Source organism: Lepidochelys olivacea, assembly GCF_965140295.1.
Source record: "Lepidochelys olivacea isolate rLepOli2 genome assembly, chromosome: 8".
In the NCBI taxonomy this organism is placed as follows: Eukaryota; Metazoa; Chordata; order Testudines; family Cheloniidae; genus Lepidochelys; species Lepidochelys olivacea.
The window spans coordinates 96,825,957-96,845,215 of NC_140418.1; the positions used below are offsets into that span (position 1 = coordinate 96,825,957).

Here is a 19,259-nt window from a genome sequence, read left to right on the forward strand (position 1 = left end):
GGAAGCCTCATGCCTCCTAGAAGTATAATGAAGAGCATGAAGGGGAGAGATAAGAACATAATAATGGCCATATTGGGTCAGACCAAAGGTTCATCTAGCTCAGTATCCTGTTTTCCGACAACGGCCAATGCCAGGTGCTTCAGAGGGAATGAACAGAACAGACAATCATCATGTGATCCATCCCCTGTCTCCCAATCCCAGCTTCTGGCAAACAGAGGCTAGGGATACCATCCCTGCCCATTTTAGCTAATAGTTATTGATGAACCTGTCCTCCATGAATTTATCTAGTTGTTTTTTGAACGCTGTTAGAGTCTTGGTCTTCACAGCATCCTCTGGCAAAGAGTTCCACAGGCTGACTGTGCGTTGTGTGAATAAATACTTCCTTTTGTTTAAAGGAACAAATACTTCCTTTAAACCTGACGCCTATTAATTTCATTTGGTGACCCCTCATTCTTGTGTTATGAGAAGGAGTAAATAACACTTCCTTATTTACTTTCTCCACACCAGTCATGATTTTATAGACCTCTATCATATCCCCCCTTAGTTGTCTCTTTTCCAAGCTGAAAACTCCTAGTCTTATTAATCTCTCCTCATATGGAAGTTTTTTATTTTAAATTTGACTAATTATTTTTTATTTTAAATTTGATTAATTATTAATAAATATTTTTTATTTATTTATTCCATATCCCTTTTCTGAACTTTTTGCAATTCCAATATATCTTTTTTGGGATGGGGTGACCACATGGGCACACAGGATTCAAGATATGGGCATATCATGGATATATATAGAGAGGCAATATGATATTTTCTGTCTTATTATCTATCCCTTTCTTAATTATTCCCAACGTTCTGTTGGCTTTTTTGACTGCCACTGCACATTGAGTGGATGTTTTCAGAGAGCTATCCACAATGACTCCAAGATCTCTTTCTTGAGTGGTAATAGCTAATTTAGACCCCATCATTTTATATGCATAGTTGCGAGTATGTTTTTCAATGTGCATTACTTTGCATTTATCAACACTGAATTTCATCTTCCATTTTATAGCCCCGTCACGCAGTTTTCTGAGATCCCTTTGTAACTCTTTGCAATCTGCTTCGAACTTAAAGCCTTAGTACCATCTACAAGTAAGGAGGGTAAGCATAGACACTTGAGACTGGCACCACTGAGTTCAGCCAAGCCATTGGTATCCAAGTTTTAGTAGGTTACAGACCACCCAGAGATCATGTACTGATCAGTTTTCCGGGTTCCAAAGATCCATCCAACCCCCCAGAAAGAGACATAAATTTCAGAGGAAGAGGTCCTCCCAACTGCCCTCCATGACCACCCACTCATCTTTGAAGCAACAGTTTTGATGGGTTGGTTGAGGGTCACTTGATTACCTGTTCTGTTCATTCCCTGTCAAGCATCTGGCATTGGCCACTGTCAGAAGACAGAATACTGGGCTAGGTAGTCCTTTGTTCTGATCCAGTATGGCTGTTCTAATGTTCTTATTTACAGCTGTGCCTATCGGCTCACCTCCCCTGCTTTGGAGACTGTTGGAAATGAGCAAGACATACTTAGAGGGAGATCACTAAAGATAAGTGGGTCATAGATGTCAGAATATTGGGCTACTATATCATCCATTTTACATCACTCCCTCCCTTCCCCATCCCTCTTCAGGGACCCCTCTCACCAGCTTTTATTGAGACAAGAAGTGATCTCTCTCCTTTCATTAGGCACAATAGAGCAAGTTCTTCCTCTTCACAAGGTCAAGGGATTTTACTCAGATATCCTTGTGCCAAAGCAGGATGGAAGCTGGAGACTGATCTAAGACTTTTAAACAAGCCAGAAAGTCTCAGAAGTTCAGGATGGTGACGCTGGCAGGTATAATTCATTCACTAGAGAAAGGGGATTGGTTTTCAGCTCTCAACCTACAAGATGCCTCTTTCAATACAATGATACACCAGCACACAGGAGATACCTATGCAACACAAAGGCCAGAGTCATTTCCAATATTGAGTGCTTCCCTTTGGCCTTTTCATGGTCCCAAGGGCTGTCCCAAAAGTCTTGGCAGTAGTGGCTGCTTACCTCCAACAAGAAGTAATCCTAGTGTTCCAATACTGTAACGTGTGGCTACTCAAGGGCTGATCCTACAAAGCCCAGTGCTATTTTCCACCCAGATGCTCCTTGATCTGGTTTAGGATCTGAATGTAAAAAGGTCAACATTAACCCCTTTACAGAAGATGCAGTTTATAGGGGCATATTTGGACTCATTGACATCCATAGCCTACCATCCCTTAAACAGATTCGTAACCTTGTCAGGTCTGGCATGAGCAATTCAGGGGAGCCCTTGAACGACAGTAAGGAATTGTCTTCAGTTCCTGGGACACTTAGCAGCTTGCATCTTTGTGACTCAAGGCTACAATTCTGTGCCTTCAGGGTTGGCTCAGAATGACCTGTTTTCCAGTCACACACCTTGGACAGACAGCTGATGGTTTCTTTACAAGTGAGGAACTCCGTAGATTGGTGGAAGGATCAACTCAACATCTGTGCGGGTGTTAAAGTCACTGAGCGACAGAAAGGAACAACAGACACATCACAGTTGGGATGGGAGCCCCTCAATATCCTCATGACATAGAACTCAAGAAACTCAAGATGGAGAACTCAAGAAACCAGTCTCCATATCAATCTGTTGGGCTTCAGGGCTGTCAGGAATACTTGCCTTCATTTCCTGTCCATCATCAGGGCCAAATCTAGCAGTGTCATGACAGACAAAGTATCCTGCATGTTCTATATCAACAAGCAAGGAGGAGCAAGATCCTTGTGCTGAAGTCGGGAAAAACTATGGATTTGGTTCATAGCTGATCAGATCCAAATTTCTGTGGTATACCTACCAGAACGCCACAGCTGATGTCCTCAGCAGACACTTCTCACAGGGTTATGAATGGGAGCTAGACACCTACATTCTCCACAGTTTATTCCAAAGATGGAGTCTGCCAGAGGTGGATCTCTTTGCCATCTCCAGGAACAGGGAATGTCCTCTTTTCTGCTCAAGTGGAGGTCTGGTCCACCACTCTTCTATCTTAGAAGAAAGGTCTGTTCTATGCATTTCCTCTGATGCCACTGATACTAAGGGTGATGAACAAGATCAAATAGGACAGAGCCGAGTTATCCTTATAGTGCAGACCTGGACAAGACAGTCTTGGTACCCGTACCTGCTTCACCTATATGCCCAGCCATCATTTAAGCTACCAACCATTCCTCATCTCCTGTCACAGATGTGGCTTGTATGCTTCATCCCAGCCTAGCGGTTCTCTACCTCAGTGTGGCTCCTTGATGGTTCACGGGGTTAGAATCCTCCTGCTGTGTGGAAGTACGACAGCTGTTACTGAATAGTACAAAGAGATCAACTCTCACTACTTATCTGCGGAAGTGGAAGAGACTTTTCTGTTGGTGTTGTTGCCTCCTGCCTGACTTGGTGCCACTTTCAGTCATCTTGGATTATCTGTTGAATCCAAAGAATAGGAGTTATCAATTAGTTCAGTTAAAGTCCATTTGGCCACAGTATCAGCCATTCATCCCCTGGTGGAAGAATTCTTCATATTTGCTCGTCCCATATCATCTAGGTTTATTAAGAGTCTGGGGAATCTTTGTCTGCAGATTAGAAACCCCTACTGCAACCTGGGACCCAGTTACCTTATGAGACCTCAATTAAAACCAATGGCAATCTGTTCTGTTTCAGAGTAACAGCCGTGTTAGTCTGTATTCGCAAAAAGAAAAGGAGTACTTGTGGCACCTTAGAGACTAACCAATTTATTTGAGCATAAGCTTTCGTGAGCTACAGCTCACTTCATTGGATGCATACTGTGGAAAGTACAGAAGATATTTTTATACGCACAAACCATGAAAAAATGGGTGTTTACCACTACAAAAGGTTTTCTCTCCCCCCACCCCACTCTCCTGCTGGTAATAGCTTATCTAAAGTGATCACTCTCCTTACAATGTGTATGATAATCAAGGTGGGCCATTTCCAGCACAAATCCAGGGTTTAACAAGAACGTCGGGGGGGTGGGGGGAGGGACAAGGGGAAATAGGTTACCTTGCATAATGACTTAGCCACTCCCAGTCTCTATTCAAGCCTAAGTTAATAGTATCCAATTTGCAAATGAATTCTAATTGAACAGTTTCTTGCTAGAGTCTGGTTTTGAAGTTTTTCTGTTGTAATATCGCAACTTTCATGTCTGTAATCGCGTGACCAGAGAGATTGAAGTATTCTCCGACTGGTTTATGAATGTTATAATTCTTGACATCAGATTTGTGTCCATTTATTCTTTTACGTAGAGACTGTCCAGTTTGACCAATGTACATGGCAGAGGGGCATTGCTGGCACATGATGGCATATATCACATTGGTAGATGTGCAGGTGAATGAGCCTCTGATAGTGTGGCTGATGTTATTAGGCCCTGTGATGGTGTCCCCTGAATAGATATGTGGGCACAGTTGGCAACGGGCTTTGTTGCAAGGATAGGTTCCTGGGTTAGTGGTTCTGTTGTGTGGTATGTAGTTGCTGGTGAGTATTTGCTTCAGGTTGGGGGGCTGTCTGTAGGCAAGGACTGGCCTGTCTCCCAAGATTTGTGAGAGTGTTGGGTCATCCTTCAGGATAGGTTGTAGATCCTTAATAATGCGTTGGAGGGGTTTTAGTTGGGGGCTGAAGGTGATGGCTAGTGGCGTTCTGTTATTTTCTTTGTTAGGCCTGTCCTGTAGTAGGTGACTTCTGGGAACTCTTCTGGCTCTATCAATCTGTTTCTTCACTTCTTCAGGTGGGTATTGTAGTTGTAAGAATGCTTGATAGAGATCTTGTAGGTGTTTGCCTCTGTCTGAGGGGTTGGAGCAAATGCAGTTGTATCGCAGAGCTTGGCTGTAGACAATGGATCGTGTGGTGTGGTCAGGGTGAAAGTTGGAGGCATGTAGGTAGGAATAGCGGTCAGTAGGTTTCTGGTATAGGGTGGTGTTCATGTGACCATCGTTTATTAGCACCGTAGTGTCCTGGAAGTGGATCTCTTGTGTGGACTGGACCAGGCTGAGGTTGATGGTGGGATGGAAATTGTTGCAATCATGGTGGAATTCCTCAAGGGCTTCTTTTCCATGGGTCCAGATGATGAAGATGTCATCAATATAGCTCAAGTAGAGTTGGGGCTTTAGGGGACGAGAGCTGAGGAAGCGTTGTTCTAAGTCAGCCATAAAAATGTTGGCATACTGTGGGGCCATGCGGGTACCCATAGCAGTGCCGCTGATTTGAAGGTATACGTTGTCCCCAAATGTAAAATAGTTATGGGTAAGGACAAAGTCACAAAGTTCAGCCACCAGGTTTGCCATGACATTATCGGGGATAGTGTTCTTGACAGCTTGTAGTCCATCTTTGTGTGGAATGTTGGTGTAGAGGGCTTCTACATCCATAGTGGCCAGGATGGTGTTATCAGGAAGATCACCGATGGATTGTAGTTTCCTCAGGAAGTCAGTGGTGTCTCGAAGATAGCTGGGAGTGCTGGTAGCGTAGGGCCTGAGGAGGGAGTCTACATAGCCAGAGAATCCTGCTGTCAGGGTGCCAATGCCTGAGATGATGGGGCGCCCAGGATTTCCAGGTTTATGGATCTTGAGTAGTAGATAAGAATATCCCAGGTTGGGGTTCCAGGGGTGTGTTTGTGCGGATTTGATCTTGTGCTTTTTCAGGGAGTTTCTTGAGCAAATGCTGGAGTTTCTTTTGGTAACTCTCAGTGGGATCAGAGTTTAATGGCTTGTAGAAAGCGGTGTTGGAGAGCTTCCGAGCAGCCTCTTGTTCATATTCCGACCTATTCATGATGACGACAGCACCTCCTTTGTCAGCCTTTTTGATTATGATGTCAGAGTTGTTTCTGAGGCTGTGGATGTCATTGTGTTCTGCACGGCTGAGGTTGTGGGTCAAGTAATGCTGCTTTTCCACAATTTCAACCCGTGCATGTCGGCGGAAGCACTCTATGTAGAAGTCCAGTCTGCTGTCTTGACCTTCAGGAGGAGTCCACCTAGAATCCTTTTTGTAGTGTTGGTAGGGAAGTCTCTGTGGATTAGTATGTTGTTCAGAGGTATGTTGGAAATATTCCTTGAGTCGGAGATGTCGAAAATAGGATTGTAGGTCACCACAGAACTGTATCATGTTGGTGGGGGTGGAGGGGCAGAAGGAGAGGCCCCGAGATAGGACAGATGCATCTGCTGGGCTAAGAGTACAGTTGGATAGGTTAACAATATTGCTGGGTGGGTTGAGGGAACCATTGCTGCGGCCCCTTGTGTTATATTTATCTGGGAGATTGAAGCCTTGATGGCAGATCCCCCTCTTTACAGTTCTTTAAGGACAAGGTCTCCTTACATCCACACCCTAAATTGTTGCCTAAAGTTCTGCTGGAGTTCCATCTTAGTCAATTATCTATCAGTTTTTTCCCCAAGCCAGATAGTTTTCTACATTAGGGATTCTCAACCTTTTTCTTTCTGAGGTCCCCACAACATGCTATAAAAACTCCACGGCCCACCTGTGCCACAACAACTTGTTTTCTGCATATAAAAGCCAGGGCTAGCATTACTGGATAGCAATTGCCCGGGGCCCCACGCCACAGGGCGCCCCACAAAGCTAAGTTACTCAGGCTTCTGCTTCAGCCCTGGGTGGTGGGGCTCAGGGCCACAGGCTTCAGCTCTTCGTGGCAGGGCTTAGGCTTTCTTCCCTGGCCCCAGCGAGTCTAACACTGGTCCTGCTTGGTGGACCCCCTGAAACCTGCTCGCGGCCCCCCACCCTGGTTGAGAACCACTACTCTAGAGGAATCCTGTTTACATATCCTGGATGTTAGTAGAGCATTGGCCTTTTACTCAGATAGGACCAAGCAATTTAGAAAGTCACCTAAGCTCTTCATTTCCTTCCTGGATAGGTCTATGAGGTCATCAATCTCTACTCAGATACTATTGAGATTAATAATACATCCAGATATCCCTTGTTATGATGCTGCTGCGGGCATTCATCTCTCCCTCCACCCAAAAGGGTGATAGCACATTCAACTAGATTGCAGGAAACGCTACGGCATTACTGAAGGCTATGTTGAAATATGTAGAGCTGCTACATGGGCTTCAATGCATATGTTTTCAAAACATTACGCCCTGATCCATGCAGTCAGAGCCAATGCAGCACTTGGTTCTGCAGTGCTATTTTCAATTCTGGACTCTATTCCAAACCTCCCTCCTCTATCTGGGGATACTGGTCAGAAGTCAGTTGAAGTGGAGCACCCATAAGGACACTACTTGAAGAAGAAGAGATTGCTCATGTTATGCCATCACTGAAGTTTTTCGTGGTGCATGTCCCTGTGAGTGCTCCACTACCCACTCTCCTTCCCTTCTGCTTTGGACTGTTATTTGGGGGATGTTTGGATGGAGAATGAGCTGAGGGCATTTCACCCACGCATCCCTATATGTCCTGATTATCCAGTACAAGGAGGCATAGGGTGCCTATGTGGGTTGAACGGACGCTGCTAAGTAAAAATCTCTGACAAAGGGCTTGAGAGATGCATGCACACCTGAAGTGGAGCACCCCTGGGGGGACACATCTCAGAGAACCACAGTGGCTGCACAAAGTGCGTAACCTCTTATTTACTTTCATTTTTCGAGAGCTATGGAAACAAATCTGCCTTGTTCTACTTACAGCAAAGGGAAGCAAATTTGTGTAGATCTCATGGGGATAATTAGTTTTGCTTGACTATTTTTGAGGGGAGCAGTTAAAACTATAAAAGGAGCCTCTACCCCCATGGCATTCTCTAAGGGGAAAACGTGATTTTAAAAAAATACAACATTGTCTATTTATGGTCATGGATCACACTTAAATGTTCAGTATTTAAAGTAGAGGATGCATTGCTCTTTTCCTGCTGATTTATCTAGGGCTGGACTATTAGACCACTGGGTGGATCTAGCTAACTGGAATGCCTTTCCCTCTGTTTGCCTTTCCCTCAGAGGGCTGTTGCGTGCAACTTCATGTTACAGAAAGAAAGTTTACACACAAGGAATATATTAATATCTTCCAGATGCCACACTGTGATTGTCAATAATGCACATTTTCAATTCCATATAACAAGTGATTATAATAAAGCTAGCTAGTTATGCTAGGTCAATGAAGTATTCCCCACTTTGACTCATTTTAGCAAGAACTAAATGAAAATAGAAATGAGGGAGTCTATTTTAAAGACATGTACAGTTGGGGACATAGGATTTTCAGATTGTCCAGAGACAAAGCATCCTTCTTTGATACCAGCTTGTTTCTTTGCCTTTGAGAAGCCAGTGTAGAATGTGAAATTACTTTTCCTCGTGTGGATGACAAGTATGATGCTCCCTTTAGTGGGGATCAAGGGAGTGTAGAGTGTGTGCACTCCTGAGCTGAATTATGTTGTTTTTTGTTTCCTCCTTGCAGTGAAGAAAACCTGTGCAGAATCAGACTTCACCTGCAACAATGGCCACTGCATCCCAGCCAGGTGGAAATGTGACGGTGAAGAGGAATGCCCTGATGGGTCTGATGAATCAGAAGTGACGTGCAGTGAGTACTGTAGATAATCTATGTGTCTTGTGAAAATAGAAATGGTTTAGAATGGTACAGAAGACAGAGTCACCTGCCCTCCTGAAGTTTGCAGGATGATCCCAATTTTCAGAGTTCAGTTATAGAATAAGTTAGAGATGGAAAATTTCTGTTAGGTCATTCAGTCCTAAAGTTCCCGACAGTGTTCCCCTCTAAGCCGCACACCTGCGCGGTGATACAGATCAATCAAGTGCCACGCACTTGATTCGTGGAGCCACGCACATCCGGTGACTTGTGTTCAGGTGCCTCTCCCCCCGCCGCTCTACTGTCATGCTGCTCCTGCCCTCTGCCTTGGAGCCCCTGGCCAGCTACTCCCAGGACCCTCCCAGAGCAGGCAGGGAGAGGGGGGCACTGATGTCGAGTTGTCCCCCTCTTCCCTGCCAACGTACCCCATGTCTGCAGAGTGGAGGAGGAGGAACAGGGCCTGGGAGTTAGAGCTGCTGGCTTCTACAGCAGTCTGAACGAGCCTTCAGACTGGAGAGTGCCGCTGTGCTTAAAGAGACAGCGCCTGGTCTCTCATACACTTCCCCAGCAGCCAGCACACACACACGCTGTCTCTGTCTCTCTCACACATACACACACTCTGTCTGTCTGTCTGTCTCTCTCTCTCTCACCTCCCCACACATACTTATGTTATTGTTGTTGGTTTTCCTTCTTGGTACTTCCTGCAATGTACATATATTCTTTGGAATTTTATTCTTTTAAAGTGCTGTTATTTTAGGATTTTTGACAGGTCTATGCATTTCATAATTTTATTTCTCTCTTATGCTTAAATTTGAGTGGTGAGTTCTAAAATGCCTAACCTGTCCTGGCTGGAGAAATTATCCCTATGGTAACTTTTTAAAAATAACTATTATATCTAGGTTTTTTATTTCTCCTGGTGGCGCACATCCACACATTACGCCAATATTAGTGAACATAACAAATTCATTCCACACATGAATGGAAAAAGTTACAGGGACCATTGGATCCCAACCTTTCAAGTAACTGTAGCAGCTTACGAGACTAAGATGTAGGCTGTACCACCCAGTGCCTGTCTCAGTTGTATAACTAGGATTAAAAGCAGCCTTAGCTGTGTTGCAAATTAGAATTCAGAGAGCTGGATAGGTCATGGTTAGCAACGGTGCACAAGAGATTGGCACTGAATCTTATCATGAAAGAAAAGGAATCTAGAGTACCATGTGTAAGAGCTTGGAATATTAGTACTGATACATATACCAGGAGCCACTGCTCTAATCCCTTCCCCAAAGGGTGTAGCATTATTCCCTGTAGTATTTATTTAATATCCGGTGATTTTGCATTGTTGGTCGTTGATTAGGGTTGGAAGAGACCACTGCTGAGGTCTCTTCCAACCCTAATCTTCTATGATTCTATGATTTGGAGTCTGAACTAAACCGATTGTAATCAATGGGCTTTGGATCAGGCCCTTTAAGAAATTCAGATTTATTCTGTATTGGATTGTGACATTCTGAAATTCATCATGCTGCAGTGCCTTTCTCTTGTGTTGCAATGCCACAACTTTGTAACACTACCGTGTCATAGCATTGTGTCAGTGATTTTTGTCTTGGAAGATGAATGAAGAAAGGTGAGCACTGTAACAGAAGAAGGATCAGCTGTGGGGAAAAACTGAAGCAGAAAGTCACTACAGCAAACACTCCTTTCAGTTTAGCGTCTTTCATAAATGCACCAGTTTAGTAAGAGGCAGGACAAACGTGGCCTTGGTTCAGTGCATTTTACCTTTATCCTTTCACTCTTTATGAGAAGGTTCATCCACTTTCCATTGGTCTGGAATACTGAAGAGTTATTAAATATTGACTGGTGCTGAATAGAAGAGGCACCTCCCAAGGAAACTGGAATTGAAACACTTGCTAGCACATGAGCGTGCATGCGTTGTGTGTTCATGTTGTGCTTGGGAGGACCAGAGTAAACTAATATAAACCACACATTGAATTTTCAAGTCATGTACTGCACAAATGTATTCCCATGGGTCAGCAACAGTGACAAGAAAAGTATTTTATCTGACTTCACCAGCGTGCAGCACAAGAAGAATATACAATTAACCATATTTTTTATTTATTTTTAAGCCTGATAGCCAGTTCTGCATTGCTACTTAATTAAGAAAGATAACTGTGCTTCTCTCTTGCAGGAAATAAGTGGATTATTTTTTTCAAGCCATAGACAGAGTACTGAAATAATTACCTGAACAATGGCATTAACATATTTATATACTGTATGTGTTTTGGTCTCTCTGTCCCTCCAGCCCCCTTCTTAGTCCAAAGCTCTCTTATTAATGCTGTATCCACTATCTGATTGTCACTGGATGTGGGTTGAATAAATAAGCAGTTCCATTCCCAGCAGTCTCTGTCTGTAAACCTATCAGAGGCAGCAGAATGGTCTATGTTTAGAGCACCAGTTCAGTATAAGGCCCACAAGTGTTTCTTTTGACCTCCATCTCCTCTAGCACGTATGCACGTATTTCCTCGAAGATCAGCCTTCAAGCTGTGTACGAGGCTTGGATTGTGCAGGGACCCGAGTACCAGCCTTGTTAGCCATTTTATGAATGTGACTGTGCTGTCCCAAGGGGTGAGCTTTTGCTTGAAACCTAACGAGAGGCTGAATGAAGTCTGAGTTACTTTCAGGTCAGGTGGTGCATGGGGGAACTGTGCCCTTGAAACATCTTTCCTTGTAATATGAAATGGGAGTGGGAAGGAGAGTGGACTGTGTCACCTCAGACAAACAAAAAAACCCTTTGGTGGGAGAAAATTTTTTTGCTGTTAGGAGACGAGCTTGAGCAGGAGATCAGAAGCTCATTGAAGAGAGTGGGGGTACCAGTATGGAAGCAGTTTTCTCTTTGTATTTTTAATTAAGACAGCTTTCAAACCATATCAAACAGCACGGCAGAGTGGGATGGTGGGAAGCTTCTCTTCTTTGTTTAAATAAGATGATGTCATAATCCCACCAGGGAAAAATGTCCTCTTAGTTGGGGCGCTGAGAATTTTCTCCAGGGAATGCTCTCTCCTTGCAGAAACAATAGGCCCTGAAGCTTAACACGGTACATTACAAAGCATCTGTGGCCACCTAGGGTTTCATGGTTGTCACTCTGCTGCACAGCTTGGCCACTTGGTACATCATAGTGACAAGAGATCCTCCTGCTTCACAAGCACAGGCCCTGACCGCTGGAGCTAAAGGAGAATCTCTGTTAGCCGTTAGCGGAACAGGGTCTAAAACACACAGTTGAAGCAGCACTGATTCTTTCGTGTAGTGGGCAGTGCTACACCTACACACTGACCAGTTCACTACCCTAGTATAGTGGCCATGAATAGCTTGCACTGCCGTTAAAGCTGATGTCCAATTTCGATTCTCTTCCTCTTTTCAGTTGCTAATAACTTTCTCAAACAAACCTTCTTACTGGTGAAATTTTCCATTCTTCATCTCATCCTAAAGGTGTTTGGTTCTTTATTGTAAGTTTTAGCCAGATCAGTTCAGTTTTGTGTAGAGAGTGAAATGACTCCTGTATCAAAGTTCACAAAGGGCCGTATATGGCCTTGGGTCCACCCTGCTACTAACTACTCTTAATACAGTATGAAAATCTGTCTCCTCCCATGTTCCAGTTAGAGACCTTAAAAAAAAGAAAAATCTGAAACTAGAAATGTGAAATTTGGCTTGTTTCATAGGATCATTGAAATTGAAAGTTCATACCTGTTTGAAGAAAATCAAGCAAGTAGTTTTAAAGTTCTGAGAATTGAAAGTTATCAGTTTTACATGGACACTTGTAGAATTTTCCTCTCTGTTTTTTTTATACCTCACTTCTAAGAGATTTCAGGTGGAGTTCAGGCTGCTCAGCAACTCACAGGACCAAACCCATAATTTATAAGTATGCGTTGGTTGTGTGGTAAATTTAGCATAGTGGGGGAAGCTGTTCCAGTGTTCTGTAGGTCTTTCTACCACCATCACTTGGGGCAGAAGTGTGGTTATAAACCCTGTGGGCTATCAAAGGAAAAACTATTGGCTACATTCTTTTATTTTAATGTTCTACCCCTAACTTAAACACCGCACCCCACTGTGTGTGAACACAATCTGAGGACAGTTTCATAGCTGTAATAATATGGTGAAAAATCAGTGAGAGGTGAAATGTACATTCTAACAGTCTGGAAGATCTTATTCCTATATGGTCCCTCCCATCTTCTCTGCTTTCTTCCTCTTTTTGGTCAAAGCATTGCTGAGTTTGTGCCTGTGGTCGGAAAACACCTGTAGGCCCCTTTAACTGTCTCATTTTCCTTTTTGAGAATGCATCGCGGCTCAGTATTGGACAAGGCCCAGGCATGCCAATTCCCTCAGAAAAGAGCAGTTAGGGGAACTGAGATTTCTCATCGCAGGAGGATCAAACTCATTTTTAAAATTAGTTGCTATTAGAGAGACCACATAACTGGCAGCATCTTTGCCAGATCCCAGGTTCATTCCTAAAACAATATATCACCTAGATTAACACAACACTGGGGCATTGTCCATTGGAGCCAGTGAGGGCAAAGCACTGACATGCTTAATGTTACATTTTAAAAACACTTCCAGCTTAGAATATTGTCAGAACTGATTCTATTCTCCTTCTCAGTACTGACATCTGACCAGTTGCTAAATGGCTTTAACACTCTGGACACAGCTGGATCTTTCTGATTTGTTGTTAGTGATGTCATGCCCATGTCTATAATGCTCAGTAAAATGCAACAGTTTATTTCCCTTATTTGCATGTATAAAATCCCTTTTCCAGAAGTAGAAAAACACTCTTTGCTGGGCTTTCCTACATGCTTATTGCACTTCCCAGGGCACTGAAGTCCCTCAGTGTCCGTGTGCCCTGTGATGTGGTGACAGCATCATCATTGCGCAAGATTCGGTTATTTTTTGATATAGGTAATCATGAACCCAAGTGCCACCCCAGTGACACTGTTCCTGTTCTAGAGTTAATTGTCTGGGAGCAGTTCCATTCAAAGTTTCCTCTTTCAGGGATTTTACAACTCAGCCCATTAGAAGAAATGTGGTTGAAACTTTGTGCTTAAGAGCCCAGCCTGAGAGCTGATGTTTTGTTTTAGTAAACCAAAAAAACCAAACAGTTTCTTTAGCCATTGGTGAGTTATAAAAGCAGAAGATGGAGAAGATTCAAAGGTGGAAAAGACTTTTACTCCCTGCGAACTCAAAAAACTGATGGTGTGGGACAGGCCTACCTGATTCTGAAGGGTAAGTCCCCCTGCTCAGTGCTTCAGAGGAATGTGAAAACGCCCCAAAAGCCCAGTAAGGAATTCCTTCCTCAACGCTGAGTGTGAATACAGAGCAGTGGGGTGAAAGAAGTGAACAATCTGAGAAACTTTCACACACTTCCATATTCAAAGTTAGGTTATTTATTTTCACTGGGGGTTCAGAGTCATCTAGTTAGTGAGAGTTTGCAGGATTGCTCCCCAGGTTGGCTTTTTAAGACTTGTTTACTGTGATTAGTTTTGTAGCACAAACTGATTTGTAGCACAGACTCAACAGCAACTACACACCACACAACAGAAGCACTAACCCAGGAACCAATCCCTGCAAAAACCCTGTTGCCAACTCTATCCACATATCTATTCAAGGGACACCATCATAGGACCTAATCACATCAGCCACACCATCAGGGGCTTCAGAGTAGCAGCCGTGTTAGTCTGTATTCGCAAAAAGAAAAGGAGGACTTGTGGCACCTTAGAGACTAACCAATTTATTAGAGCATAAGCTTATGTGATATGTGCCATCAATGCCCTTCAGCCATGTACATTGGCCAAACCGGACAGTCTCTACACAAAAGAATAAATGGACACATATCAGACATCAAGAATTGTAACATTCAAAAACCAGTAGGAGAGGACTTCAGTCTCCCTGGACACTCAATAACAGACTTAAAAGTGGCCATTCTTCAACAACAAAAAACTTCAAAAACAGACTTCAGCAAGAAACTGCAGAACTGGAATTAATTTGCAAACTTGGCACAATCAAATTAGGCCTGAGTAAAGACTGGGAGTGGCTGGGTCACTTAGAAAAAAGTAATTTTCCCTCTGTTCATACTCACACCTTCTTGTCAACTGTTGAGAATGGGCCACATCCACCCTGATTGAATTGGCCTCTTTAGCACTGACCCCCAACTTGGTAAGGCAACTCCCATCTTTTCATGTGCTTTATATTTATACCTGCCTACTGTATTTTTCACTCCATGCATCTGATGAAGTGGGTTATAGCCCACAAAAGCTTACGCCCAAATAAATTTGTTAGTCTCTAAGGTGCCACAAGGACTCCTCATTGTTTTTGGTGATACAGACTAACACGGCTACCCCTCTGAAGACTGATTTCTGTTTCTCTCTTGGAAATTTGAAACAGTACAATTATCCAGCAAGGTATTTTTGGAAATGGTTACTGCGCGCAAACAACCCTCTCCTTTTTCATCTGTTTTCAGGCAGATCTTTAGCCCAAACATTTGCACATCTCCTCAGGTTCACCCAAGCAAATTATTCATACAGTGTGAGTTTCAAAGTGTCTCCATCAACTCTGAATGTCCTATCACTTTATGCACTAGTATATGGTTAATGAATTTGTTGAGTCCCATTGAGTTTTTTTCAGCCTTTGGGAAAACTTGTCTATCTTTCTTTTCTACTAACTGATCGATTTGGAGATCTGTTGTAGGCTGGAGCCTGCCCCCTCTGAAGTCAATGGTAAAACTTCCATTGACTTAAATAGGAACAGGGTGAGCCCCTAAATCAGGAGAGGTGAACTGTCTCTGAAAGCCATATTAACTCAGGAATTTTTACAGTCAGCTAAGAGGCAGGACTCACTGGCAGGATCAAAAAGTTGTATTAAATGAAGTTGAAAATTATTTTTTTAAATTCATACTAATGGGGTAGAGCTTACTGTTAAAAATATACTTTACAAATGAGATGTCACAGAGAGATGGGTGAGACACGCCAGGAACAAAGAAATAGCTGATGCCCATACCAAGCTGCTGCTGCTGGAAGGGGAGGCTTGACACACACACAAAGAATTGTATCTGTGTTGCTAGGAGAGGATGAAATCAGCTAATTGTGGACATCTGCTTTGGGATGCTAACTGCCAGGATCACTTTTCTTGTGATTCTGATCAGATTGTGCCTTTGTGGATTTCGGTGGTGGCCCCTATTTAAGCATTCAGCCTCTCAGTTAATTGAAATTCAGCACCTTATAATGATGCCAATATGCAAAAGCAAATAAACTTAACATTTTGTTTTCAGTGTTATTTTCAGATAAACATCAGAGTACAACCAACATAAAGTTTCCTTTGAGGAATAAGTATTCTCCTTCTGTCTTAGAGCAGCATTGTTGTGTCTCCTTCACTACAGCCAGGAAATTCTCTGAATCCACGCTCACTGCTATAGATCAGCCAGCAAAAGGTGCTCTGAAATAATCATGCATTTAATTTTTATGGTACCAGTTTGCTGTTCTATTCTAGGTGCCTCACCAACAACATCATTAAAAATCTATCAGATAGGAGTAGTTGGAAGCCTGTTAGGGTTTAGTTAATCCCCCGCCTACCATGAAAGCCTATCAGCAGCTATTTTGAGATGCAAGGTGAGCTGTCTGCATCATAGTAATATCAAGTGCATGGGAAATAACTGCTCACAGAAGCTTAATACAGTAGAGAAGAACACCACAGCCAGGTGAAACTACAAGGAGAACTTCAGTAGGTAGCAGGTATACTATCTCACATTAGGACGTAGTGAGAACACCAAAGTGCATCATGGGAACTTTCAATAATCAAAGGAGGTCAGGGGAGTTCAGTTTTATCCATCCAAAAGACGGCACCTTTAACAGCACCGTGCCCTCTAACACCATGCTGGGACACAGTGCTTTCTTCATGTTGGAGTTACTGGTTCATAATGACTCAGTGGTCACCTAGTACCAAATTCTGCAGCATCATGGGTTTTCCTTGGCACTTTTTCTATAAAATTCTTTTAAGCTTGTGAAACTTGGTGTGATCACAGGCCATAGTGAAATGGCTGGAGACAAAATTTAATAGCAGGAATGTTGACGGTTGCACGTAGAGGTACAAAACAATAGAGTGTGTCATTACTGCCCAATCCAAAATGAACTTGTTTTCCTATTATCACAGTTTTGGAAAGTGTTACGTCCTTACCTAGGCTGTATATTGGCTCCATTTGACATGTGATGGACTCAGAAAAGGGTGAGCAGATTTCCTTGGACCTCTGCATTGAGGACATTGTCCTTTACAAGTGAATTGCCTTGAATTTCTAGGAAGCAAATATTAAGCAGTTTATTTTGTACTATCTTCCATCCAATTTCTTGACGCTAAAGAATGGGTTGGGGATTTTCTTATTGAGCTAGCAGAGACTCCTTGCAGAATTACAGCTTTAGCCACCTGATATTGTTTCACCCTAGTAACTGAACCGTCTGCTTTCTCGCAGCATTTGAAAAGGGAAATTTTAAATACCCTCTGAAGTATTTTGGTTATTTAATCAGAGAGACAATTTAAAAAAAAAAGCTCCAGAGAAAATAAAAATTGCTAACAAATGGTAATAGCGCTGATGGGAACACAAACTAAACGAATAGAAAAAGCAAGTGAAAATCTGAGCTAGCAAACTCTAGCCTCAGGACATTGTATATGTATAATGAGATCAAGGAATTCAGGCAGCATAAATTTAGCACTGACTTTTTTTTCCTCATCGGACACGTGACACTTTCCCAGTGAATACCAGAAATTATTATACAGAAAAATATAGTGGGGAGTTTGGGGGGATTGAAAGAGGAGAAATCTAATACCATATTACACATAATAGAGCGATGATTTAGCGAGGATAGGTTTAATGAGCAGCACTCATGCAAATTGATCTTTAAATGGAGATATAATTTGCAGTCAGACTCTGAATTTGGATCTCAGATGCCAGCACCAGAAAGTCAGACAGTTTGTGCTCTCTTTTATTTCTAAATGGCTGCTCAGAGAACATGACAGTTTTATTTTTAATATATTCTATTCTGTGGTCCTGAAGAACCTAGCATGCTGCTGGTGTTTTATAAAAAGTGTATTATAATGATTATTTCAGTCCTGTGGATTTCTGTTAAGTTGCACCAGGTGAAATACTGTAATTGCTGACATGTCTTTCCTCCCTTCTACACATCTGCTCCCAACTTCTGTCTCCTCATTTACCCCAAAATAAATTGTTTTTGTGTTATTCCTCTTTGATCCAGATCTACTGCATGACTGACTTGGTTTGGGGACATTACTGTAGGTTTCTGCAAAGCAAGTTGTTAGACTGTTTCTTGCCCTATGAGACTTTAGTCCTGGAGGGGAATGATGGAATGTCTCATTTAGGGCATCACACAAATACTGGGTCATTGAACTTTGAGCAGGAAAAAAAATAGGCCAAATCAGTCAGAGAGAATCAGATATCAAGTTCTGGGACCTGGGGCTGTACTGCAGACAGAGATTCCCTGTGTCTTTTACAAGAGTGGCAATTAACAGAGCAATCCTATTAGTATACACTGTGATGCTTGATGTTGGGTTTTTTTAGATGGGGTAGGATAAATTCTCGAGGACCCTTCTATTTTATGAGTAGTTATACAGATGGCTGAATATCCCACAAGAATTTCAAGGAATTACAGATTAGATGATTGAATATCAGATGCCCCGGGGCCTGTTTTTACAATGGATAAAACAAACTCCTTGGTTTCACTGCACCAAATGGCAATTTTTTGCATAAAATACAGCAGCTCAGATAATAGCAATGTTAGTGTTCTCCAGCAGAACAATGGGACAGATGGAGATATGCTGAAGACCATGCCCAAACTCTTCACTACATTTATAAGGCAGACAGGCTAGAGAATACAGAAATGTAATTATGAAAATTTCCAGTTACAAAATTATCATGACTGGTGTGGCGATGTAAGAGGAAGAAAGAAGACAGCCTGATTTTCAGATACTCAGACTGAAGCTGCAATGCTAATAGAACAGTCATTTCTGGACTTGCTTACAGTGTTTGTTGTAGCTGTGCTGGTCCCAGGACATTAGAGAGACAGGGTGAGGCAGTATCTTTTATCGGACTAACTTGAAAGCTTGTCTTTTTCACCAGCAGAAGTTGGTCCAATACAAGGTGTGACCTTGGCTCTCTAGTTTCTTGACTTGTCAACTTGATCAAATCAAGTATGGAAGTCACCAAGACAGAATAAAGATGGAACACCATTAGGGCTTTTTTATAGTCTCTTTTTTCTGATTATCACTATACTTTAACTCCATACCCAGGATAGTTTTCATATTGTTCACAAACCTCTGTCAGCATATTACCAGTTCCAAGTATAATTAGGAAGGATTCCAATTTTAAATCTTGATATTCTAGCTCAGTGGTTCTCAACCTTTCTAGACTACTGTATTCCTTTCAAGAGTCTAATTTGTCTTGTGTACCCCAAGTTTCACCTCACTTAAAAACTGCTTGCTTGCAAAATCAGACATAAAAATGCAAAAGAATCACAGCACACTATTACTGAAAAATTGCTTATTTTCTCATTTTTACCATATAATTATAAAATACATTGATTGGAATATGAAAAGGAGTACTAGTGGCACCTGAGAGACTAACCAATTTATTTGAGCATA

At 42.5% G+C, this 19,259-nt stretch overlaps 1 protein-coding gene across 2 annotated transcripts in view; it reads left to right on the forward strand.

Annotated features, from left to right (window-relative positions):
* The window catches only part of LRP8 (LDL receptor related protein 8), a 288,878-nt gene that overhangs the window by 154,110 nt on the left and 115,509 nt on the right, over positions 1–19,259 (forward strand). For both annotated transcript variants that reach the window (XM_084637202.1, XM_084637201.1), the window contains exon 3: positions 8,454–8,576. In XM_084637202.1, the coding sequence (XP_084493328.1) occupies positions 8,454–8,576 (123 nt within the window). The remainder of the gene's footprint in view (positions 1–8,453; positions 8,577–19,259) is intronic.